Here is a 25,533-nt window from a genome sequence, read left to right on the forward strand (position 1 = left end):
ATTTTGCAGGTTAAGAGGGAGCAGACCCCAAAAGCAGAGACCCACATTTTGCACGCTGTTTCTGCAACCACAGAGACCCGTTTTTTTCCCTGGATCCTGTTTCCACAGCAACAGAACCCAGCGAAAGATGGCCAGCTTGTACACTGCACATTATTAATTATTATTATTATTAGGATGCTTCCCCTAATAATTCAATTTTTAGAGATGAAATAGAGAAGCATAGGGACCTCGGAGAGAGAAAAAACACAAAGCGTAGTTTGGGCAATGTGTGCGAATCTTGCTTGCTCAGCTTTTTGCTCCCAGTCATCATCTCAGTGTGCTTAATTCCTCTCTCCAAGGAGCTCCAGGCACTTAAGAAATCGATCCCGGCCAAGTTGAGAGTGCTGGGTTGACATTCTTGGAGAGTGGGGTTTGGAAAAGAGCCCCTGTCCCTTTAAGAAGAATTGACTATTAAAGGTACAGGAACCCTCTCTAGTTTAGTGTTCAATCAGAAGCGACAACAACACATTCAAGCAAGGTTTGCAAACTGTCAAAATTCCCTCTTCTGCCCAACAGTTTGCTCTGATTTGTTTTTATAGCCTTTTACAAAAAAAGGCTGTAAAGCTAGCGGATTGACTACATTATTGGTTTGTCTGTTTTTTACATAAACATTATGATGGTTTACGGACTTGGTGTCACAGCGTGTTAAAGCGCTGAGCTGCTGAACTTGTGGACCAAAAGGTTGCAGGTTCGAATCTGGGAGCGGAGTGAGTGCCCGCTGTTAGCTCCAGCTTCTGCCAACCTAGCAGTTGCAGAACATGCAAATGTGAGTAGATCAATAAGTACCGCTCTGGCAGGAAGGTAAGGGTGCTCCATGCAGTCATACCAGTGGCCACATGACCTTGGAGGTGTCTACGGACAACGCCGGCTCTTCGGCTTAGAAATGGAGATGAGCACCAACCCCCAGAGTCAGACATGACTGGACTTAACGTCAGGGGAAACCTTTACCTCTGTTTATGTTGATTACCAGGTTTGTCCCCATATAAGCTGCGCCAAGTCCCTTCGGGGAGATGGAGGCGGGGGTACAAAAATAAAATAATAATTATTATTATATAATATAATAATATAATAATTATTATTCATGAGCTATGGGTCATGAATGGGACCCTGAAGAAGGAGACAGAAGGCCTGATCCTTGCAGCCCAGGAGCAAGACATCAGGACAAAGGCCATTAAGGCCAAGATCGAAAAATCAGCTGATGACCCAAAATGCAGACTGTGCAAGGAAGCTGATGAAACCATTGACCATATCCTCAGCTGCTGTAAGAAAATCGCACAGACAGACTACAAACAGAGGCACAACTGTGTGGCCCAAATGATCCATTGGAACTTATGCCTCAAGTACCACCTCCCAGCAGTGAAGAACTGGTGGGATCACAAACCTGAAAAAGTCTTGGAAAATGAGCACGCAAAGATCCTGTGGGACTTCCGAATCCAGACTGACAAAGTTCTGGAACACAACACACCAGACATCACAGTTGTGGAAAAGAAAAAGGTTTGGATCATTGTTGCCATCCCAGGTGACAGTCGCATTGACGAAAAACAACAGGAAAAACTCAGCCGCTCTCAGGACCTCAAGATTGAACTTCAAAGACTCTGGCAGAAACCAGTGCAGGTGGTCCCGGTGGTGATGGGCACACTGGGTGCCGTGCCAAAAGATCTCAGCCGGCATTTGGAAACAATAGACATTGACAAAATTACAATCTGCCAACTGCAAAAGGCCACCCAACTGGGATCTGCACGCATCATCCGAAAATACATCACACAGTCCTAGACACTTGGGAAGTGTTCGACTTGTGATTCTGTGAAACGAGATCCAGCATTGTGTATATACTCGAATATAAGCCTAGTTTTTCAGCCTTTTTTTAAGACTGAAAAAGCCCCCCTCGGCTTATACCTGGGTGAGGGTCCTGGTTGGCTCATATTTGGGTCAGCATATACTCGAGAATCTATGGTACATTTATTATTTTTCTCTTTTATTATTGTTATTACTACATTTATTATTTTTCTCTATTATTGTTGCTACTATTACATTTATTTTACTCTATTTTATTATTATTAATACATTTATTATTTCACTCTGATCTTATTATTATTATTATTACATTTATTATTCTACTCTATTTATTATTACTTTTATTATTTTCCTGTATTTATTATTATTATTAAATGTATTATTTTACTCTGTTATTATTAAAAGGATACATAAGCACATTTACATTCAAGAAGATGAGAATCATGATTTGATCAGAATTGGACAGTCTTATCTTAAATTTGAGCTTTTTGTAAATATTCAAAAACATTTAACCTACGGAGGCCTCAATTTATGTAATTTTATTAGTATCTATTTTTATTTCTGAAATTTACCACCCTCAGCTTATACTGGAGTCAATGTTTTCCCAGGTTTTTTTTTTTGGTAAAATTACGTGCCTCGGCTTATATTCGGGTTGGCTTATACTTGAGTATATACGATATCTATCTTGTTTGCTATGTCATACTATGTTTTTGTGTCAATAATAATAATATCACATTCCACTTGCCTCATTTCCAACAAATCTCTAAACAGATCTCTGGAGGTGCCATTAGCCACAGATGCAAGGGAAATGTCAGGAGAGCATGCAGCTGGAACACGGCCATGCACTCCCAAAAACTCACAGCAACCCAGTGATAATAATGTTCACCATGTGCCGTTGGCCTCCCACCGCTTTCTTTCCAATGCTGCTCCTTCCTTCCTTCCTTCCATATTCTTCTCGCTTCTGCTTCTCTCTCTTTCCACCCAAATCTCCCACGTCAGCGAATGCCACGCGTGTTCCAAAAGCGGAGACAATTGGGCGCCGTGAAGAGTTTCCTCGGCACCGCTGGCTGGTGATGATGCTCATTATCACTGGAGAGGAATGTGCCACTTCGCCAGGCATTGCTGCACCCAATGCGCTTAAATGTGTTCTGCGCATCCTTGTTTCTGCCAGGGATCCATCACCGTCTCCTTTCATCCTTTTGTCATGCGGCCTGCTTTTCGTCTTGTTCCTTTCCCCCCTCCCTATGGATTTATTTGCATTATTCTGCACGAGAGAGGATGATTCAAGAGCCCTGTGCTGTTTTGAGGTTTGCACAAACACAGCATTTGGGTGGGATTCAGCATTACTCTGGGATAAGAGCCTTGCATTGCTCTGAGTCTTGCACAAACGAGCCGCCATGGAAGAGTTTCGCATCACAAATTACGGAAGGTGAAAAAAAATACTCTTACCATACTCAAGGTTTGCACAAAGACGCATCTGTGGAGTAGGTATGCGTGTATTAGAAAGGATGAAGGAAAAAGAATGGGAAAGAATCCTGTGCTATCTTTGGTACCTCTCTACACTGAACAATTAATGCAGTTTCATACCACTTTGTAGTTTTACAAGGGTGCTGCCTGGTGCCTCACCAAACTACAACTCTCATCATCATCATCATCATCATTTAATTACTTATTAATTGCCCTCCATCCACGATGCTCTAGGCCAGGGGTCCCCAAACTTTTAAAACAGGGGGCCAGTTCACGATCCTTCAAACCGTTGGAGGGCCGGACTATAGTTGGCCACCAAGGAATAATAATTAATAATAATAATAATTAATAATAATAATAATAACAACAATAATAATATCAAAGAGGGTTGGAAGAGACCCTTTGGGCCATTGAGTCCAACCCCCTTCTGCCTCTGTGCACCAAAAGCACTAGCAAAGCATCCCTGACAGATGGCCACTCAGCCTCAATCTTAATAATAATAATAATAATAATAATAATAATAATAATAATAATAATAATAATAAAGGGTTGGAAGAGACCCCTTGGGCCATTTAGTCCAACCCCCTTCTTCCTCTGGGCACCAAAAGCACAAGCAAAGCATCCCTGACAGATGGCCACCCAGCCTAAATGTTAATAATAATAATAATAATAATAATAAGGATTGGAAGAGAAGAAGAGACCCCTTGGGTCATTTAGCCCAACCCGCTTCTGCCCTTGTGCCGTGGGGGCCAGATAAATAGCTTCGATGGGCCGCATCTGGCCCCCGGGCCTTAGTTTGGGGACCCCTGCTCTAGGCGATTTACAAGATAAAATTGTAAAGGATAAAAATACATACATACAAATATTGATTAAAAAAATAATTATAATAATTATAATTATTCCATAGCATTGAGCCTTGAGTGGTATCAAACTGCATTCGTTCTGCAATATGGATGCAACCACAGGCATAGGAAGCTGCAGAAAAGGCAGCCCACATTAATGGCGACATTGGGTCCATCCGTGAAGCTCAGGCCTCCCATCCAAGGACAAACCAAGGCTTGACCTGCTTAGCACCCAAGAACTGGAGACCTTAGGATATTTAAATCCCTTTTTAGGAAATAGTTGTGCCCAAATATGTCTCCGGTCCTTGGAACACCACTGCCCAGACTTTTTATTATCTTGTTCTTATTCGGCAGTTTTATTTACCATTAGATTGTTGTTCATTGTTGGTTTGACCTGTGTAATGTTAAATGTTAATGATGCTTTTATTGCGAATGTACTTTTAATTTGTTTATTGTGAAATTTGGCCTTGGCTCCATGGTAGCCGCCAGCAAACAAGATAGATATGCTGGATTTCGTATGAAAAAATCACAAGTCGAACACTTCCCAAGTGTCTTGGACTGTGTGATGTATTTTCGGATGATTTGCACAGATCCCAGTAGGGTGGCCTTTTGCAGTTGGCAGATCGTAATTTTGTCAATGTCTACAAGATATCTACAATATCCAAGATATTCGCTTATCCAAGGTTCTGCCGGCCCGTTTAGTTTGGATAAGTGAGACTCTACTGTATATAAAACATAAATGGATTTCGTGCTTAGACTTGGGTCCCATCTCCAAGATATGTTACGATAAGGATGTAGATGCAAAGACAGGTATTCCAAGCATTTCGGATAAAAGATGTTCAATCTATAATGGCAGCGGGTTGGACTAGATGACCTTTGAGGTCCCTTCTGACTCTGCCATTTAGTGAACCCTCAGCTGCCTCTAATTATTATTATTATTATTTACAGCATTTATATTCCGCCCTTCTCACCCCGAAGGGGACTCAGGGCGGATCACTTTACACATATAGGCAAACATTCAATGCCTTTTAACATAGAACAAAGACAAGACAAACATAGGCTCCGAGTGGGCCTCGAACTCATGACCTCCTGGTCAGAGTGATTCATTGCAGTTAATTGCAGCTGGCTTGCTCTCCCGCCTGCGCCACAGCCCGGGCCCAATGCTTGAATGTCGCCTGAGAGTGTTGCAGCTTATGAAGGGAAAGTGCCGTGTCCCGTTCCGGTCTCTTCTCGGTTGCAAATGGATGTGTCTTGGGTGCGAATTCAGTGCTGTCGGTTCCAGGAGCAGAAGCAAAATCCCTTGGCCTCCTTCCAGCCTTGCCTTCCAGGCACAACGTTTACGGCTGCACCTAGAAGCCTGGAAGGCCTGCCTGCCAAACCTCTCGGCTTATGAGATCGATGATGGAATAATCATAAAGGAGGCTGCAGACGGAGCGGGGAAGTGGCCAATCGATACATGGATCGTACAGGAGCCGTTTCTCTTTTCCGCTGATCTCGTTCATAAATGGTGCTTGGTGCGCAACCGACGTCCTGAAATGTGCAAAAGAAAGCATGGCTCGGTGGAACATAGCCAGGCAATGCACGGCCTGGAGGTCTAGTGGTGTCTCCTTCTCTGGATGGCCATCTCTTGGGAGGGATTGCATGGTGCCTTCCTTCCTTCCTGGCAAAAGGGCTGGACTGGATGGCCCTTGGGGGCCTCTAGGATTCTATCATTCAGGCCTTTTAAATGTTCCCCATATAAAACACGTAGTGGTGGGTTTTACAGTCTTCAGTCGCACCATGATTTGCATTTAGTGCCGTAGAATGAATGCAATTTGCTGCTGTTTTCACTGCCACGGCTCAATGTTAATGGAGTTTGGTGAGATACTGAGGATGGATCTGCTGTTGTATCCCAGCCACAGGCTGGTCAGATTCTAGATGAAGATGGAGGTGATTCTGGGGATTCTGGATTTGGGATTCAAGATCAGCAGTCTGAGGCAGAAGTTAGCTCAGACATGCAGTTGCAGGATGAGCTGCTGTTCCCAGGAGAAACAGATAACGGTCAAGCTGACATGAGAAATATTGAGGGAGAGACTTCAGCCTTGGAAAATAATGAGGATGACGGTTTAGCTTCTGACCAGCAGGTGCAAGATAACGAGGAGTTATCTAGAGAGGACCGTTTGTCTTGGATGGGTTCCCAGGTCCGTAGAAGTGAGCGTTTGGTGTGCAAACGTGAATCTAGCTGTGGGAAGAGGAATGCATTCCTAAGTTGTTATTAAAGCATGTTTTCACAGACTATTCTTTGTCAGTGCAATTTCATCGCTTCATCTGTGTGGAAGTTCTACCTAGCCAGCGTTCTTAGATTCTTGGGCCTTGTTCTTTGGACTCTTTGCCTTGTGGTTTATCTTGGATTCTTGGACCTCGTTCTTGGACTCTATGGACTAATTCTTCACCTTGTGGATTATCTTGGATTCTTGGATCTTGTGCTTTGGACTCTATGGACTAATTCTTTGCCTCATGGATTATTGTTCCTGCTATGCTCTTTGAACCTATGGACCTAGCCTTTTGGATTAATAGACATTTATGTACTTTGTGAATCTCTTGGACCTATTGACTCTTTCACTACAACTTTGAACTACCTTTTGATTTATATTCTGTTTGCTTAATAAAAACTTCAAAAGACTACCTGTGTGTCTGACTGGGTATCTATAGCAAGGTGAACTTAGCCTGAGGTGCGACATCTGCATTATAGAATGATCTAGCTGTGCCCGGCCATGCGTTGTTGTGGCGAAGTCTGGTGGTATGGGAAATAAAGTCTTGAGGAGTTGGTGGTAGTTAAGGTAAAGGGTAAAGGTTTTCCCCTGACATTAAGTCCATTATAAATGGGTTATATAGCTGTGTGGAAGGGCCTTGAGTCTACACTGCCACATAATCCAGTTAAAATCGGATAATCTGTATTTTATAGGCAGTGTGAAAGAGGCCTAAGTGAGACCTAACTCTGCCTGTCCCCTGGGCTGAGTGGGTTGCTAGGAGACCAAGTGGGCAGAGCTTAACCTTCTAACTGGCAGCAATTGGATAAATTTATTTATTTATTTATTTACAGTATTTATATTCCGCCCTTCTCACCCCGAAGGGGACTCAGGGCGGATCACATTATAACACACACAGGGCAAACATTCAATGCCCATAAACACATCAAACAGAGACTGAGAGACAGACGCAGAGGCAAGTTAACCTTCTCCTGAGGGGATGTTCCATTCTGGCCACAGGGGGGAGCAGCTGCTTCATCATCCACACTGACGGCACTTCCTCATTCCAGGTCGTAAATTAGTTAATCTTGCCTTCCCACTTTATAAGTGGTACCTTATCTCCTACTTGATAGATGCAACTATCTTTCGGGTTGCTAGGTCAGCAACGAGCAGGGGCTATTTTTTATTTTTAATTGATGGGTGCTCACCCCGCCATGGGCTGGCCTCGAACTCATGACCTCATGGTCAGAGTGATTTAAGGCAGCTGCTCAACAGCTGCGCCACAGCCCGGCCCAATTATTCCTCTCCCTCTAATTAGGACTTTATTTTTCTTTTCTTTTTGTTGTATGAACGTAGAGGCATGGATGAGGGGTTTTGCTGCCAAGTTTAGTGTTTCTGGGATGTGTAGTTTTGTTGTTTTGTCCCAGGCCGAAATTTCACTACCCTTTTATATAGATAGATGCAGTTTGACACCCTTTGAACTGCCATGATTCCATATGCCATAGCTCGGCGAGGAAACTGCACTCTTTAGTCAGAAGGCAAAGCCCTTGTCAAACTCCAGCTCCCATTGTTCCATATCATGGCCACTCAAGTGGTCTCAAGCTGCATCCATTCTTCAGCGTAGACGCGCCCTTGGGTCCAAGCGTTGTTTTCTGCTGTGTCCCACCCCCTTTGTTCCATGTGTTTCCTTGCGCGTCGAAATGATCTTTGTTGCTTTTACCCGGTTTCTTCTCCTTCTTTTATTGCTGGGGGCTGTGATATAAGGCTTCCTGGGATGGTGATTGGCAGCCTTCCTTGAGAGGCACGCCAAGCCCCAAAGTGTTATGCAAAGAAGGCACATCAAACAAGGACGGAGTCTCTGGCTGGCGCATTTCTGAGCAGAAGAGGTTTCAGGCGTCAGGTTTTTGCATTATGCAGTGGGTGGGAGCCCGGGAAGTGGGGTGGGAAGGGGCAACGTGAGAAATAACATGAAAGGGCCCAGATTTGAGATCTCTCTCTCTCTCTCTCTCTCTCTCTCTCTCTCTCTCTGTATATATCTCTATATATAAAAGAGTGATGGCATCAGGGCAGCGGACAAAAAACACAAAACTACAGGCCCCCCAACCTCAAAATTTGACAACACAACCCATCATCCACGGCTCTAGGTTGATACAACAAAAAGAAAAGAAAAATAAAGTCCTAATTACAGGGAAAAGAATAATAGTTTTTATCCAATTGCTGCCAGTTTGAAGGCTAAGTTCCGCCCACTTGGTCTCCTAGCAACCTACTCAGCCCAGGGGACAGGCACAGTTAGTTCTCACTTTTAGGCCTCTTCCACAGATTATCAGATTTTAACTGGATTATATGGCAGTGTAGACTCAAGGCCCTTCCACACAGCTATATAACCCATTTAGAATCTTATATTATCTGTTTTGAACTGGATTATCTTGACTCCACACTGCCATATAATCCACTTCAGTGTGCATTTTATCCAGCTGTGTAGAAGGAGCCTCATATAATCCAGCAGATAATATAACATTATCTATATACAGTGAATATGTTGGATAATAAGAAGGGATTCAGGAAAAGCCGATTAAACATCAAATTAGGTCATCATTATACAAATTAAGCACCAAAACATCATGTTAGACAACAAATTTGACAGAAAATGTAGTTCCATGCGCAGTAATGCTATGTAGCAATTACTGTATTTACAAATTTAGCACCAAAAATCACGATGTATTGAAAACATTGACTACAAAAATGCGTTGGGTAATCCAGAACGCTGGATAAGCGAATGTTGGATAAGTGAGACTCTACTGTGTGTGTGTGTGTGTATATATATATACACAGTAGAGTCTCACTAATCCAAGCCTCGCTTATCCAAGCCTCTGGATAATCCAAGCCATTTTTGTAGTCAATGTTTTGAATATATCATGATATTTTGATGCTAAATTCGTAAATACAGTAATTACATCATAACATTACTGCGTATTGAACTACCTTTTCTGTCCAATTTGTTGTATAACAGGATGTTTTGGTGCTTAATTTGTAAAATCATAACCTAATTTGATGTTTAATAGGCTTTTCCTTAATCCCTCCTTATGATCCAAGTTATTCGCTTATCCAAGCTTCTGCCGGCCCGTTTAGCTTGGATTAGTGAGACTCTACTGTATATGTGTGTGTGTGTGTGTGTGTGTATATATATATATATATATACACACACACACACACACACATATACAGTAGAGTCTCACTAATGGGTGAATTCACACATGGGTGAATATATACATATATGGGCATATATATGTCTATCTACACACATGTATGAATGTGTGTGTGTATATACATATATGTGTGTATGTGTATATGTGTGTGTGTGTTTATATATATATATATATATATATATATATATATATATAGAGAGAGAGAGAGAGAGAGAGAGAGAGAGAGAGAGAGAGAGAGAGTACACACACACATATATATACACACACACCTGTATGTGTGTGTATATGTATAGACACATACACACACACACACATATGGGTGTATATATGTGTATATGGGCACGTATGTCTATCTACACACATGCATGAATGTGTGTGTATATATATGCATATATGTGTGCATATATGTGTATATATATATATGTATGTATATATACACACACACACACATATACACAAACACCCATATAGATATGTGTGTGTGTGTATTGAGATATATGTGTGTGTGTGTGTGTATCTCCACACACATACACACACACCTGTATGTATATTTATCAAATTATGTAGAGACCATTCAAACACACACACTCACACACACACACAAACTGGTATGTCTGTGCATGTATGAATATTAATTTATTCATCTAAATGATCTCTAAATACTTCATTAGGCACAAGGGACCTTTATCCTCATTCATTTGTGCGCATGTTTATAATTGCCTAAACAGCTCATGTGTGCTTGTATATTTGTGTCTGTGTGTGCAGCCCAGGAGCACACATTATCTTTTTTTTCCTGCTCTGTCCCTTTAAGTCATTTCCAGCTTATTATGGCAACCTTAAAGTGAACTTGTCCTGCAAGATTTCTTAGCCTCTTCTGACAGTGACAAACCTTCTTTCATGCACAACATTATTACAAATATTATGTAACAGTACCTTCAGACGATATTTATGTAAAGTGCATATTTCGTGTTTAGACGTGAGTTGCGTCTCCAGGATATCTCATTATGTAAATACAGTCGGCCCTCCATCTCCCTGAATTCTGTATCCATCTATTCAACCATACACACACACACACACACACAAATATATATATACTAGCTTTGCCTGGCCACGTGTTGCTGTGGCTTATGGGAATCCTTTGTTGGCCAGGTGGAATAGCAGTGAATAGCCTTAGAATCATAGAATCATAGAATAGTAGAGTTGGAAGAGACCACATGGGCCATCTAGTCCAACCCCCTGCTAAGAAGCAGGAAATCGCATTCAAAGCACCCCCGACAGATGGCCATCCAGCCTCTGCTTAAAAGCCTCCAAGGAAGGAGCCTCCACCACAGTCTGAGGCAGAGAGTTCCACTGCCGAACAGCCCTTCTCACAGTGAGGAAGTTCTTCCTGATGTTCAGGTGGAATCTCCTTTATTTCCTGTAGTTTGAAGCCCTTGTTCCCTTGTGTCCTAGTCTGCAGGGCAGCAGAAAACAAGCTTGCTCCCTCCTCCCTATGACTTCCCTTCACATATTTGTACATGGCTATCATGTCTCCTCTCAGCCTTCTCTTCTGCAGGCTAAACATGCCTAGTTCTTTAAGCCGCTCCTCATAGGGCTTGTTCTCCAGACCCTTAATCATTTTAGTCGCCCTCCTCTGGACGCTTTCCAGCTTGTCAACATCTCCCTTCAACTGTGGTGCCCAAAATTGGACCCAGTGTGATTCCAGGTGTGGTCTGACCAAGGCAGAATAGAATAAGGGGGAGCAGGACTTCCCTGGATCTAGACGCTATTCCCCTATTGATGCAGGACAGAATCCCGTTGGCTTTTTTAGCTGCTGCATCACATTGTTGGCTCATGTTTAACTTGTTCCCCACGAAGACTCCAAGGTCTTTTTCGCACACACTGCTGTCAAGCCAGGCGTCCCCCATTCTGTATCTTTGATTTCCATTTTTTCTGCCGAAGTGAAGTCTCTTGCATTTGTCCCTGTTGAACTTCATTTTGTTAGTTTCGGCCCATCTCTCTAGTCTGTCAAGATCGTTTTGAATTCTGCTCCTGTCTTCTGGAGTGTTAGCTATCCCTCCCAGTTTGGTGTCGTCTGCAAACTTGATGATCGTGCCTTCTGACCCTTCGTCTAAGTCGTTAATAAAGATGTTGAACAGAACCGGGCCCAGGACGGAGCCCTGCTTGTGGCACTCCACTTGTCACTTCTTTCCATGATGAAGACGACACATTGGTGAGAATCACCCTTTGGGTTCGTTCGCTTAGCCAATTACAGATCCACCTAACCGTAGTTTTGTCTAGCCCACATTTTACTAGTTTCCTTGCCAGAAGGTCGTGGGGGACTTTGTCGAAGGCCTTACTGAAATCCAGGTACGCTACATCCACAGCATTCCCTGTATCGACCCAACTCGTAACTCTATCGAAAAAAGAGATCAGATTAGTCTGGCATGACTTGTTTTTGGTAAATCCGTGTTGCAGCCTCAAAGCCTGGCCGTTTTTTGGAGTAGCTGGAGCTTTTTGTTGTATGAACGCAGAGGCATGGATGAGGGGTTGTGCTGCCAAGTTTAGTGTTTCTGGGGTGTGTAGTTTTGTTGTTTTGTCCTAGGCCGAAATTTCATTACCCTTTTATATGTATAGATATATGGAAAATATTAGAGAAAAGATGCCAACCTTGATTTTGCCATTCTCTGTTGGACTCACTTATCCAACCTTCGCTTAGCCAACGTTCTGGATTATCCAATGCAATCTGCCTTTTAGTGTTTTTGTAGTCAATGTTTTCAATATATTGTGATGTTTTGGTGCTAAATTCATAAATACGGTAATTACTACATAATGCTACTGTGTATTGATCTGCTTTTTCTGTTGATTTCTTGTAAAACATGCCGAAAGCGCACTGTATATGCAGATAAGTGCACTCAGTGAACTTTGCCCAGCTCATTTTATGTTTTTATTGCTGTGTTTCTCAAGTGTTTTATAATGATTGTGATTTTAATGCCTTTTAAATTTATTTGTGTGTTTTTGTGTTTGATATTATTGTATGTTGGTTTTATATCTGTAAGCCGCCCCGAGTCCCTCTGGGGAGATGGTGGGGGGGTACAAAAATAAAATTATTATTATTATTATTATTATTATTATTATTATTATTATTATTATTATAAGTGTCCCAAAATTTGGGAAAATCCATATCAAAAACACTAGGAGTCTTAGTAGACCACAAACTGAGCTTAAACCAATAGTGTGACGCTGCAGCTAAAAGAACCAATGTGATTCAAGGCTGAAACCATTGGAGTATAGTCTTGATACCGAGCAAAGAATGTGAAGGAGAATATCAACAACATGGAAGATATTCTTAGAAGGGCAACTGATATTGTCAAAGGTCTGGAAGCCATGCATTCCTCTGAGTAGTATTAAGCTTGGATAGTTTAGCTTGGAAAAAAGAAGGCTGAGAACCATGTTTGCATTTTGGGAAGGAGGTCACATTGAAGAGAAAGTGACCTCCTTATTTTCTTCTGCTCCAGAGACCAGGACACATTGGGTTTGGATTGGTGGGGAAAGAGGTTCTACCTAAATGTTAGGAAGAACTTCTTGATGTTTAGAGCACAATCAAAGCCCTCCCGACAGAGGCCCATCTAGCCTCTGCTTCAAAATCTCTGCAGACAGGGACTCCGCCACAATATGAGGCACAACATCCCACTGGTGAACAGCTCCAACCATCAGGAAGTTCTTCTTCATGTTTACGTAGAATCTCTTCCTCTACAATTTGAATCCATGGCTCCGTTGTATCCTAGCCTTTGAGTCCCTCCTCAATGGAGCATCTTTCCAATATCTAAACAAGATAGATATGCTGGATTTCGTTTCACAAAATCACAAGGCGAACACTTCCCAAGAGTCTAGGACTGTGTGATGTATTTTCGGATGATGCTGTAGGGTGGCCTTTTGCAGTTGGGTGGCCTTTTGCAGTTGGCAGATCGTAATTTTGTCAATGTCTATTGTTTCCAAATGCCAGCTGAGATCTTTTGGCACGGCACCCAGTGTGCCGATCACCACCGGGACCACCTGCACTGGTTTCTGCCAGAGTCTTTATTCAATCTTGAGGTCCTGAGAGCGGCTGAGTTTTTCCTGTTGTTTTTCGTCAATGCGACTGTCACCTGGGATGGCGACATCAATGATCCAAACCTTTTTCTTTTCCACAACTGTGATGTCTGGTGTGTTGTGTTCCAGAACTTTGTCAGTCTGGATTCGGAAGTCCCACAGTATCTTTGCATGTTCATTTTCCAATACTTTTGCAGGTTTGTGATCCCACCAGTTCTTTTCTGCTGGGAGGTGATACTTGAGGCACAAGTTCCAATGAATCATTTGGGCCACATAGTTGTGCCTCTGTCTGTAGTCTGTCCGTGCAATTTTCTTACAGCAGCTGAGGATATGATCAATGATTTCGTCAGTTTCCTTGCACAGTCTGCATTTTGGGTCATCAGCTGATTTTTCGATCTTGGTCTTAATTGCCTTTGTCCTGATGGCTTACTCCTGGGCTGCAAGGATCAGGCCTTCTGTCTCCTTCTTCAGGGTCCCATTCGTGAGCCAGAGCCAGGTCTTCTCCTCGTCAGCTTTTCTTCCAATTTTGTCAAGGAACTTTCCATGCAATCTTTTGTTGTGCCAGCTGTCAGCTCTAGTTTGTAGTGCGGTTTTCTTGTACTGATTCTTCGTCTGTTGTGTTTTGAGGAGTTTCTGATTTTTGACTTCAATCAAAGCAGGTTCTTCACTTTGCTTTACATCTTCTGCCAGGGCATGTTCTTCTTCTTTGACTGCTTGTTTGACTTGCAAGAGTCCTCTGCCCCCTGATCTTCTAGGCAGATATAGCCGGTCAACATCACTGCGAGGGTGCCGTGAATGATGGATGGTCATGAGTTTTCTTGTTTTTCTGTCCAAATTGTCCAGTTCCATCTGTGTCCAGTTTATGATGCCAGCAGTATATCTTATGACAGGTATGGCCCAGGTGTTTATGGCCTTGATGGTGTTGCCTCCATTGAGCTTGCTTTTGAGAATTTTTCTGACCCTTTGTCTGTATTCTTTGATGATGATGATGATGATGATGATGATGATGATGATGATGATAATAATTACTGTATGACACAGCAAACAAGATAGACATGCTGGATTTCTTTCACAAAATCACAAGTCGAACACTTCCCAAGTGTATTATTATTATTATTATTATTATTATTATTATTATTAACACAACAACATTGTATGACACAGCAAACAGGATAGATATGCTGGATTTCGTACTAGGCACCAAATGCCCGGATCCATTCTCTGCAATGGAATTGGTCCTTCTTCCTGTAAATTCCAATTCAGAAATGTCTGGCATGGATCCCGGATCCCAAGGGTGCCTTTCCCTCCTCCCCATCCACACTGGAGGAGGCCTTTTGTCTCCCTCCTGATTTGCATATTAGAGACACGTCCCTTAATTAACTCAAATAGCAGGGGAACCAAATGGAAGAAAAACACCCCACTGTTGCCATGATGACTAATTCCTGCTGCCTTTGCCCAACTCTTGCAAGTGGGGAGCTCTCACAGAAGCCTACAGTCAGACGGAGGAGTCCCCAGAGGCCATCTAGTCCAACCCTGCTGCATATGGTTTTTTTGGTGGGGGGGGGGGTTGTGAGCATTATCTATTTATATATAAATGTAATGTGCAGAATTAGGACCAGGTTCACAACAAAACCACTGGGCCAAATCACACCAAATTTGGCCACAATACTCATCACTTTCCAAGGAGTGACCATCAAAACAAAAAAGAAGAAGAAGAAGAAAGAAAACAGAGACAAGGCCAGAAAAAATCCCATTGTTACCCAACTTGAATACTGTTGAATAGCCTTGCAGCTTCAAAGCCTGGCTGCTTCATACCTAGGGGACTCCATTGTTGGCCAACTTGAATACCATCGAATAGCCTGGCAGCTTCAAAGCCTGGCTGCTTCATACCTAGGGGACTCCATTGTTCGCCAACTTGAATACCATTGAATAGCCTGGCAGCTTCAAAGCCTGGCTGCTTTATATCTAGGGGACTCCATTGTTGGCCAACTTGAATACCATCGAATAGCCTGGCAGCTTCAAAGCCTGGCTGCTTCATACCTAGGGGACTCCATTGTTGGCCAACTTGAATACCACCGAATAGCCTGGCAACTTCAAAGCCTGGCTGCTTCATACCTAGGGGACTCCATTGTTCGCCAACTTGAATACCATTGAATAGCCTGGCAGCTTCAAAGCCCGGCTGCTTCATACCTAGGGGACTCCATTGTTGGCCAACTTGAATACCATCCAATAGCCTTGCAGCTTCAAAGCCTGGCTACTTCATACCTAGGGGACTCCATTGTTGGCCAACTTGAATACCATCCAATAGCCTTGCAACTTCAAAGCCTGGCTGCTTCATACCTAGGGGACTCCATTGTTGGCCAACTTGAATACCATCCAATAGCCTTGCAACTTCAAAGCCTGGCTGCTTTATACCTAGGGGACTCCATTGTTGGCCAACTTGAATACCATTGAATAGCCTGGCAGCTTCAAAGCCTGGCTGCTTTATACCTAGGGGACTCCATTGTTGGCCAACTTGAATACCATCCAATAGCCTTGCAACTTCAAAGCCTGGCTGCTTCATACCTAGGGGACTCCATTGTTGGCCAACTTGAATACCATCCAATAGCCTTGCAACTTCAAAGCCTGGCTGCTTCATACCTAGGGGACTCCATTGTTGGCCAACTTGAATACCATCCAATAGCCTTGCAACTTCAAAGCCTGGCTGCTTCATACCTAGGGGACTCCATTGTTCGCCAACTTGAATACCATTGAATAGCCTGGCAGCTTCAAAGCCCGGCTGCTTCATACCTAGGGGACTCCATTGTTGGCCAACTTGAATACCATCCAATAGCCTTGCAGCTTCAAAGCCTGGCTGCTTCATACCTAGGGGACTCCATTGTTGGCCAACTTGAATACCATCCAATAGCCTTGCAACTTCAAAGCCTGGCTGCTTCATACCTAGGGGACTCCATTGTTGGCCAACTTGAATACCATCCAATAGCCTTGCAACTTCAAAGCCTGGCTGCTTCATACCTAGGGGACTCCATTGTTGGCCAACTTGAATACCATCCAATAGCCTTGCAACTTCAAAGCCTGGCTGCTTCATACCTAGGGGACTCCATTGTTGGCCAACTTGAATACCATCCAATAGCCTTGCAACTTCAAAGCCTGGCTGCTTCATACCTAGGGGACTCCATTGTTGGCCAACTTGAATACCATCCAATAGCCTTGCAACTTCAAAGCCTGGCTGCTTCATACCTAGGGGACTCCATTGTTGGTCAACTTGAATTCTATTGAAAAGCCTTGCAGCTTCAAAGCCTGGCTGCTTCATACCTATTGGACTCCATTGTTGGCCAACTTGAATACCATCGAATAGCCTGGCACCTTCAAAGCCTGGCTGCTTCATGCCTAGGGGAATCCTTTCTAGGCCACCTTGAATGCCACGAAGAAAACCCCATTTAGACTATACCACAGGAACACGTGGCTGGGCACAGCTAGTTGTTTATATGAGTATTCTCACCCATCATAGACTTCGTGCTAATGGTTTGTTGAAGCGACTGCAATATTATCTGGGGGTCGGGGGACCTGGGAAGAGGCACCACGATGAAAAATTAATGGGGCCATGACTAAAACATGAGATGATTCCCTCCCTTGCCCCGATTTAAAGGGAGATATTTGGTTTTTCATGTTGGCAGTTGTCACATTTTCGGGGAAGGAGGAACGATTTCTTATTGTGTATTATGTTCCCCAGATGCAGCTAAGTCGAAGGGTATTAAAATAGTTTGATAGAAAAGTCATTTTTAAAAACACATTTGTATTTATATTTATTTTGCAAGAGGGAAATAGAGTTTATTGGATAGTTTTAATCGGCAGTAGACACGGAACGCAATGAGCAGGGAACATTAGGGGACTGTTTTCATATTTGATTCTCTTGCTTTGTTTTCTATTTTAGTGTCTATTATTTTTATTTTTGGATTTAAATTATATTTTTTTGAAAATTATTAGGTTGTATGATGCTACAATTCTATATGTTCGAAACCATAGCAGATAGAAAGGGACCAAACTATAATAAATGTGCAGTGTGGACATACCCATGTTTTTGGAGGCATTAAAGCCTCCGAAAGATCTGCCAGTGAAATGCTATTTAATGCACGAAGCTTGCATGCAATGCTAATGCATTTGGGCTCATTTCCAGGTGGATAATGGTCCGTCTATGCCTTTAGGGTTGCATCTTGCAAAGATTCACTGGTTGGTTGCATATGTCTGTTTCCATATTTGCTCAGTTTCTTTCTTTATTGGGATGCCTGGACTCACCCTCCACTCAGCTTTGCATCCACTTGGTTTCTAGAAGCAAGCAGGCTAGATGAAATTGTTGCTTTGTTTTCATTGCAAGATGTTTACATTTGTATGACTTTGGAAGGTTGTTCCCTTGTCGTTGGCATCTTAACACATAAGTTAAGTAATTGCACAAATGTTTAAAAACATAACCCATAAGATCAATAATATAATTTCAGTGCATCATACTCCTTTCAATTACCAATAGTATATTTATTTAGCCTAAATTCACGAAACAGATGGTTATATTCGATGCCGAAGAGCTGCATTCAGTTTTCAAGGGCAAAGTTGTACCCAGGAAAGCAATGCACATTTTGATTGATGATTTGGTTTCACACTCATTTTCTCAAAGCATCTGTTCAAGAGTTGCAAATACAATGCAATGCATCATGCTTGCTGCATATAGAAATTCTTGCTTTGCAACCAGCCTTTGCATTTTCCTGTTTTCAATCCTATTATTAGTTGTGGTTATAAATACTGTTTTGCTTGAGGATTGATGTTGTTTAGTCCATGGTGTGTATGGGTGTCTCTGCACTGTAGAATTAATGCAGTTTGACACCACTTTAACTCCCCTGGCTCAATGCTATGGAGTCATGGGGACTGTAGTTTAGCAACACATCAGCACTCTTTGGCAGGGAAGGATGAAGGAACTGTCTAAAGGAAGAAGAAACTAGACATCTCCCTGCTGCTAGAGGATCCTGCACTGAACATAAAGGGGTTGGACTAGATAGTCTCTGGGGGTCCTGTTACGAGTCAGACGCCAGCCAATATAAACAAATCAGTTTATTGCAAAAACAACACAAAGGAGCCTAAGAAACAACCAAAAGAGGCTCAAAAACACTTTCTCTTCAGTGTGAGATGATAATGTCCAAAAAGACCTCGAAAAATCCAAACTCAGAATATAATCTGGATTATCCTGGGAAATAATCCAGATTAAAACAAACTTAGTTGAAAAAGCTGGAAACTCGTTCCACCTGCTGGTTGGAGCTAAACAAACACAGGAAAGCTATCAGTAGTTACCCACAGTGACCAACGGCCACACAATGCCCCAAAACGTAGTTAAAGCTAAACCGCGTCATAAAGGAGAAGTCACAGCCACCACATCCAGTCCACATTGTTAGGGAGAGTCACAGGCTTCGAGTTCCAGTCCAAATTGTCAGGGAGCAGTCAGAGTCACTGAATTCCAGTCCAAATCGTCAGGGAGAAGTCAGCGTCACCGAGTTCCAGTCCAAGGTAAACACAAAGAGCCAAAGCGACGGAGGCAAGCTGGCAGCTAATGCATAAAACCAACACAGGACAATCCAGCACAAATCCACACAATGCCAGCCCCCGTTGTCACTTAAAAACCTGGGTTAACACTTACGCCCCAAAGCAGTCTTCCAAACACGTCTTCTGAAACCTACAGCAGCTGGTCTCCCCTCCAAGGCCTAACCAGGACTGACCCTGCTTAGCTTAGAAAATCAGATGGGATCTGGCACCTTTAGGGTGTTTAGATCATGTATTATTTTGTGAACCCCCTTTGCACCCGTGCCGCAGCTGCTTTTAATTTGCAATTTCAAACCCAGAGCGGATGCAACATCCCCGCACATCCACTCTGCGTCACTCTTTCTCCCACCCAGTTGCCCCAGTTTGCTCTCTGCTGGTCCCTCTGGGTCCGAGGCCGTTGGAAGGAAAGACACAAGGCAGAGGCTTGAATTCGCAGTGAAGTTTTGTGAACAGAGAGGAGCCGAAGGACAGGGTGCTGACCTCCGCACCGGGAAGATGTGCGGACATCACATAGCCTCCAACGATGGGACGGATTTGGACAGAACGGCCAGAGTTTGTCCACTTTTCAAGCAGAAGGTCTCGGGCTCAAAGGAATCTATAGCCAGTGAGCAGCTGGTAGAAGAGAGAGATGCTGGAGGCAGGGCAAGGACACCCTGTGCTTGTTTGTATTTGCCATCAAGTTGGTTTTGACTTATAAGAACAAGATGCTTTCCATTGCATTTGTTTGCAAACATCTCTAAAGGCAGCCTATCCCATCGGAGCTAAGCAGGGTCAGTCTTGGTAACCACTTGGATGGGAGACCACAAGCAGATACTGAATGCTGTGGGTTGTATTCTCTAAATATCTGAATACAGTTAAATGTACCAGGTCCTTTCACATCTTGGATGCTAAGCAGGGTCACTCCTGGTTACCACTTGGATGGGAGATCACAAGCAGATACTGAATGCTGTGGGTTGTATTCTCTAAATACCTGAATATGCTTAAATGCACCAGTTCCTTTCACATTTTGGATGCTAAGCAGGGTCAGTCCTGGCTACTACTTGGATGGGAGACCACCAACAGAAACCGAATGCTGTGGGCTGAATTCTTAAATAACTGAATCCAATTAAATGTGCCAGGCCCTTTCACATCTTGGATGCTAAGCTGGGCCAGCCCTGGCTACTACTTGGATGGGAGACTGACGAATCCTACATGCTGAGGGCTATATTTCCAGAGGAAGGATCAGTCAACAGCCACTTCTAAGGGTCTATTCGTCTACACTGTTGATTTAATGCAGTTTGGCATCACTTTAACTGCAATGGCCCAATCCTGTGCAATCATGTATCATATTGTAGTGGGGCTGCTGTGAGTTTTTTAGGGCTGTATGGCCATGTTCCAGTAGCATTCTCTCCTGCTGTTTTGCCTGCATCTGTGGCAGGCATCCTCAGAGGTTTGTTCAGAGGTCTGTAGGAATGAGGCAAGTGGTGTGTGTGTGTGTGTGTGTGTGTGTGTGTGTGTGTGTGTGTATACACACACACACACACACACACTAGCTGTGCCTGGCCACGCATTGCTGTGGCTTATGGGAATTCTTTGTTGACTAGGTGGAATAGCAGTGAATAGCCTTGCAGCCTCAAAGCCTGGCCGTTTTCTTCTGATGGGAATCCTTGTTTGGTGGGTTAGAATGCAACAGAATAGGCTTGCTGCTTGGAAGCCTGGGTACTTGGATTCTAGGGGAATGGTTTTACAAGCTGCTAGAATTGCACTGAATAGCCTTGCAACTTCAGTGCCTGGCTGTATTATACCTAGGCCAATCTGAGTTGTTTTTTTTTGGGGGGGGGGGGGGGTGAGTGGATATGTTGGTTTATTTTGGTCAAATTTGGTGTGATTTGGTTCAGTGGTTTTGTTGTTTACTCAGTCCTACAAACGTACATTACATCTATATATATAAAAGGGTAATGAAATTTCAGCCTAGGACAAAACAACAAAACTACACGTCTCAGAAACACTAAACTTGGCAGCACAACCCCTCATCCATGCCTCTACGTTCATACAACAAAAAGCTCCAGCTACTCCAGAAAACGGCCAGGCTTTGAGACTGCAAGGCTATTCACTGCTATTCCACCTGGCCAACAAAGGATTCCCATAAGCCACAGCAACGCGTGGCCGGGCAAAGCTAGTTTTTATATATACAGTAGAGTCTCACTTATCCAACACTCGCTTATCCAACGTTCTGGTTTATCCAACGCATTTTTGTAGTCAATGTTTTCCATACATCGTGATATTTTGGTGCTAAATTCGTAAATACAGTAATTACTACATAGCATTACTGCGTATTGAACTACTTTTTCTGTCAAATTTGTTGTTAAACATGATGCTTTGGTGCTTAATTTGTAAAATCATAACCTAATTTGATGTTTAATAGGCTTCTCCTTAACCTCTCCTTATTATCCAACATATTCGCTTATCCAACATTCTGCCAGCCCGTTTATGTTGGATAAGTGAGACTCTACTGTATATAGATATACATCTGTGGAATAATGTCCAGGGTGGGAGAAAGAACTCTTGTCTGTTTGAGGCAAGTTGCAAGGTTTGTCGCTTTCCTTGCAACATAGAACTCATTCCTCACCAAACTACAAATCCCAGGATTGCAGAGTATGGACTCCAAGAGGCATTAAACTGCATTAGTTCTATTAGTGTAGATGCTTCCATAGTGAAACTTCTCCCAGGAGTCCTTGGTAGTGAAAGCAGCATTGAATGGCATGCCTACTACAGCGTAGATACGCCCACGCTATATATATATAGACTAGCTGTGCCCGGCCACGCGTTGCTGTGGCGAAGTCTGGTGGTATGGGAAATAAAGTATTGAGGAATTGGTGGTAGTTAAGGTCAAGGGTCAAGGTTTTCTCCTGACATTAAGACCAGTTGTATCTGACTGCACACTGAAGTGGATTATATGGCAGTGTGGAGTCAAGATAATCCAGTGCCAAGCAGATAATATAAGATTATAAATGGGTTATATAGCTGTGTGGAAGGGCATTGAGTCTACACTGCCATATAATCCAGTGCAAATTAGATAATCTGTGGAAGAAGCCTAAGTGAGGCCTAAGTCTGCCTGTCCCCTGGGCTGAGTTGGTTGCTAGGAGATCAAGTGGGCAGAGATTAGTCCTCTAACTGGCAGCAATTGGATAAAAACCATTATTCCTCTCCCTGTAATTAGGACTTTATTTTTCTTTTCTTTTTGTTGTATCAACCTTGAGGCGTGGATGATGGGTTGTGTTGTCAAATTTCGAGGTGGGGGGGGGCTGTAGTTTTGTTGTTTTGAGGGTCGCCGTGATGCCATCACTCTTTTATATATATACTAGCTGTGCCCGGCCACGCGTTGCTGTGGCATTGTCTGGTGGTGTTGGTGAGAAATTGTTGAGGTAGTGGTGGTATTGAATGTCTGTTGTATGGTTGTCTTTATGTTTAGTATGCATTTGGTTGTTTGTGTACTGTGATAGAGGGGGTGTATGTCCTTGTGTAGTATTGTATAGTATTTATACGTTGTCCATGTGTTGTGAATGCTTGGATTGTGTCCTGCTGTATAGTAGAAAGGGTTGGGCTGGATGGCCCTTAGGGGTCTCTCCAAACTCTTGGATTCTATGCTTCTATTATTATCATCTTCATTATTATCATTATTATGTAGAGGCTGGATGGCCATCTATCAGGAGTGCTTGGATTGTGTCCTCCTGCATGGTAGAAGGAAGTTGATCTGGATGCTCCTTTGGGGTCACTCCAAACCTTAGGATTGTATGTTGTTGTTGTTATTATTATTATTATTATTAGTAGTAGTATTGAGAGGCTGGGTGGCCATCTGTTGGGAGTGCTTGGATTGTGTCCTGCATGGCAGAATTGGGTTGGACTGGATGAGACTCTACTGTATATTTATTATCTTATATTATCTGTTTAGAACTGGATTATCTGAGGCCCCTTCTACACAGCTGTAGTGAATTATCTGGCAGTGTGGAGTCAAGATAATCCAGTTCAAAGCAGATAATATAAGATTCTAAATGGGTTCTATAGCTGTTTGGAAGGGCCTTGAGTCTACACTGCCATATAATGCAGTTAAAATCTAATAATCTGTGGAAAAGGCCTAAGTGAGGCCTAACTGTGCCTGTCCCCTGGGCTGAGTAGGTTGCTAGTGGATGGAGCTTAGCCTTCAAACTGGCAGCAATTGGATAAAAACAATTATTCCTCTCCCTCTAATTAGGACTTTATTTTTCTTTTCTTTTTGTTGTATCAACCTAGAGCCGTGGATGATGGGTTGTGTTGTCAAATTTCAAGGTTGGGGGGCCTGTAGTTTTGTTGTTTTGTTGGTCGCCGTGATACCATCACTCATTTATATATATATTCTATTGCACTTTAGTCTAAATGGCTCCTCCATGCTATCCGGTAGGCTGTTAGGAATGGTGGGAGTTTTATATATATAGATATATATTAGAGATAAACACAAATTACCTGTGAGAAAGGGTGCGGGAAGGGAGAAGCCGGAGACAATGGGCCGCAAGGAAACCTGGCAAGGAGATGCAAGGAGGGCGATGATGCTCTGATGCGCGGCCTTTCCGTTTGGAGCCATTTGAAGCATCCTTGGCAAGGTCTCCGCTGCTGCCGGTGCCTGTGTTTTACGGGAAGCATCTGGGCCTCGCTTCGCAGCCGGGCTTCCTTTGCGCTGCCTTTTTTCCAGGCTCAGGAAACCCTTGTTGGAGCAAACACCAGAGCCTGTGCGCTCCATCCATGCTGCCGCAGGAGAGAGAGGGCTGGGCGGGCGCACGGCAGCAGCGGCGGCGTGTGATGCCGGCACAGGAACAATCGTGCCAGGCGCAGGGTTTCGCCGCGTCCAGCCAAGCCGGGCTCGGCCTTTTTCCTTGTCTCCTCTCGGTTGCTGCCACTGCTGCAGGGTCTGCCGGCCCCGTTTGCCATGAAAGGGGCCCATGGGGGGCCCAGAGGCCGAGACGGGGGGCCCACAAATAGAGCGACGGAAGAGGTCATGAAGCGGTAAGCAAGGGGTGGCGCGGGGACAAAAGCGAGCATCTGTCTAGTGCAGGGGTCCCCAAACTTTTTAAACAGGGGGCCAGTTCACGACCCTTTGGACCATTGGAGGGCCGGACTATAGTTGGCCACCGAGCAATAATAATTAATAATAATAAGAATAATAATAAAGAGGGTTGGAAGAGACCCTTTGGGCCATTGAGTCCAATCCCCTTCTGCCTTTGTACACCGAAAGCACAAGTAAAGCACCCCTGACAGATGGCCACCCAGCCTCAATGTTAATAATAATAATAATAATAATAATAATAATAATAATAATAATAATAATAAAGAGGGTTGGAAGGGACCCTTTGGGCCATTGAGTCCAACCCCTTTCTGCCTTTGTGCACCGAAAGCACAAGTAAAGCACCCCTGACAGATGGCCTCCCAGCCTCAATGTCAATAATAATAATAATAATAATAATAATAATAATAATAATAATAATGAGGGTTGGAAGAGACCCCTTGGGCCATTTAGTCAAACCCCCTTCTGCCTCTGTGCACCAAAAGCACAAGCAAAGCACCCCTGACAGATGGCCAACCAATCTCAATGTCAATAATAATAATAATAATAATAATAATAATAATAATAATAATAATGAGGGTTGGAAGAGACCCCTTGGGCCATTTAGTCAAATCCCCTTCTGCCTCTGTGCACCAAAAGCACAAGCAAAGCACCCCTGACAGATGGCCAACCAATCTCAATGTCAATAATAATAATAATAATAATAATAATAGACCCTTGGGCCATTGAGTCCAACCTCCTTCTGCCTCTGTGCACCAAAAGCACAAGCAAAGCACCCCTGACAGATGGCCAACCAGTCTCAATGTCAATAATAATAATAATAATAATAATAATAATAATAATAATAGACCCTTGGGCCATTGAGTCCAACCTCCTTCTGCCTTTGTGCACAAAAAGATCAAGCAAAGCACCCCTGACAGATAGCCACCCAGCCTCAATGTTAATAATAATAATAATAATAATAACAACAACAACAACAACAACAACAATAATGGTTGTAAGAGAAGAAGAGACCCCGTGGATCATTTAGCCCAACCCCCTTCTGCCCTTGTGCCATGGGGGCCGGATAAATGGCTTCGATGGGCCGCATCCGGCCCCCGGGCCTTAGTTTGGGGACCCCTGGTCTAGTGGCTCAAATCCCTTCCAATGGCTCAAATCGGTCCGCTGTATCAATCTACAATTGGTCTAGACCAGGGGTCCCCAAACTAAGGCCCGGGGGCCGGATGCGG

General features: G+C 43.4%; 1 protein-coding gene across 4 annotated transcripts in view; it reads left to right on the top strand.

Annotated features, from left to right (window-relative positions):
* Positions 1–25,533, top strand: part of arrb1 (arrestin beta 1) — a 182,961-nt gene that overhangs the window by 61,641 nt on the left and 95,787 nt on the right. Inside the window, exon 1 of one of the 4 annotated variants that reach the window (XM_062974416.1) lies at positions 23,909–24,246. The exons of 1 other annotated variant lie outside the window; for it this stretch is intronic. In XM_062974416.1, the coding sequence (XP_062830486.1) occupies positions 24,170–24,246 (77 nt within the window). In that variant the 5' untranslated portion in view covers positions 23,909–24,169. Of the gene's footprint in view, positions 1–23,908; positions 24,247–25,533 lie in introns of those variants that run through there. 2 more of the 4 variants (XM_062974414.1, XM_062974413.1) reach the window with 2 other exon arrangements.

Source organism: Anolis carolinensis, chromosome 3, assembly GCF_035594765.1.
Source record: "Anolis carolinensis isolate JA03-04 chromosome 3, rAnoCar3.1.pri, whole genome shotgun sequence".
Taxonomy (NCBI): Eukaryota; Metazoa; Chordata; class Lepidosauria; order Squamata; family Dactyloidae; genus Anolis; species Anolis carolinensis.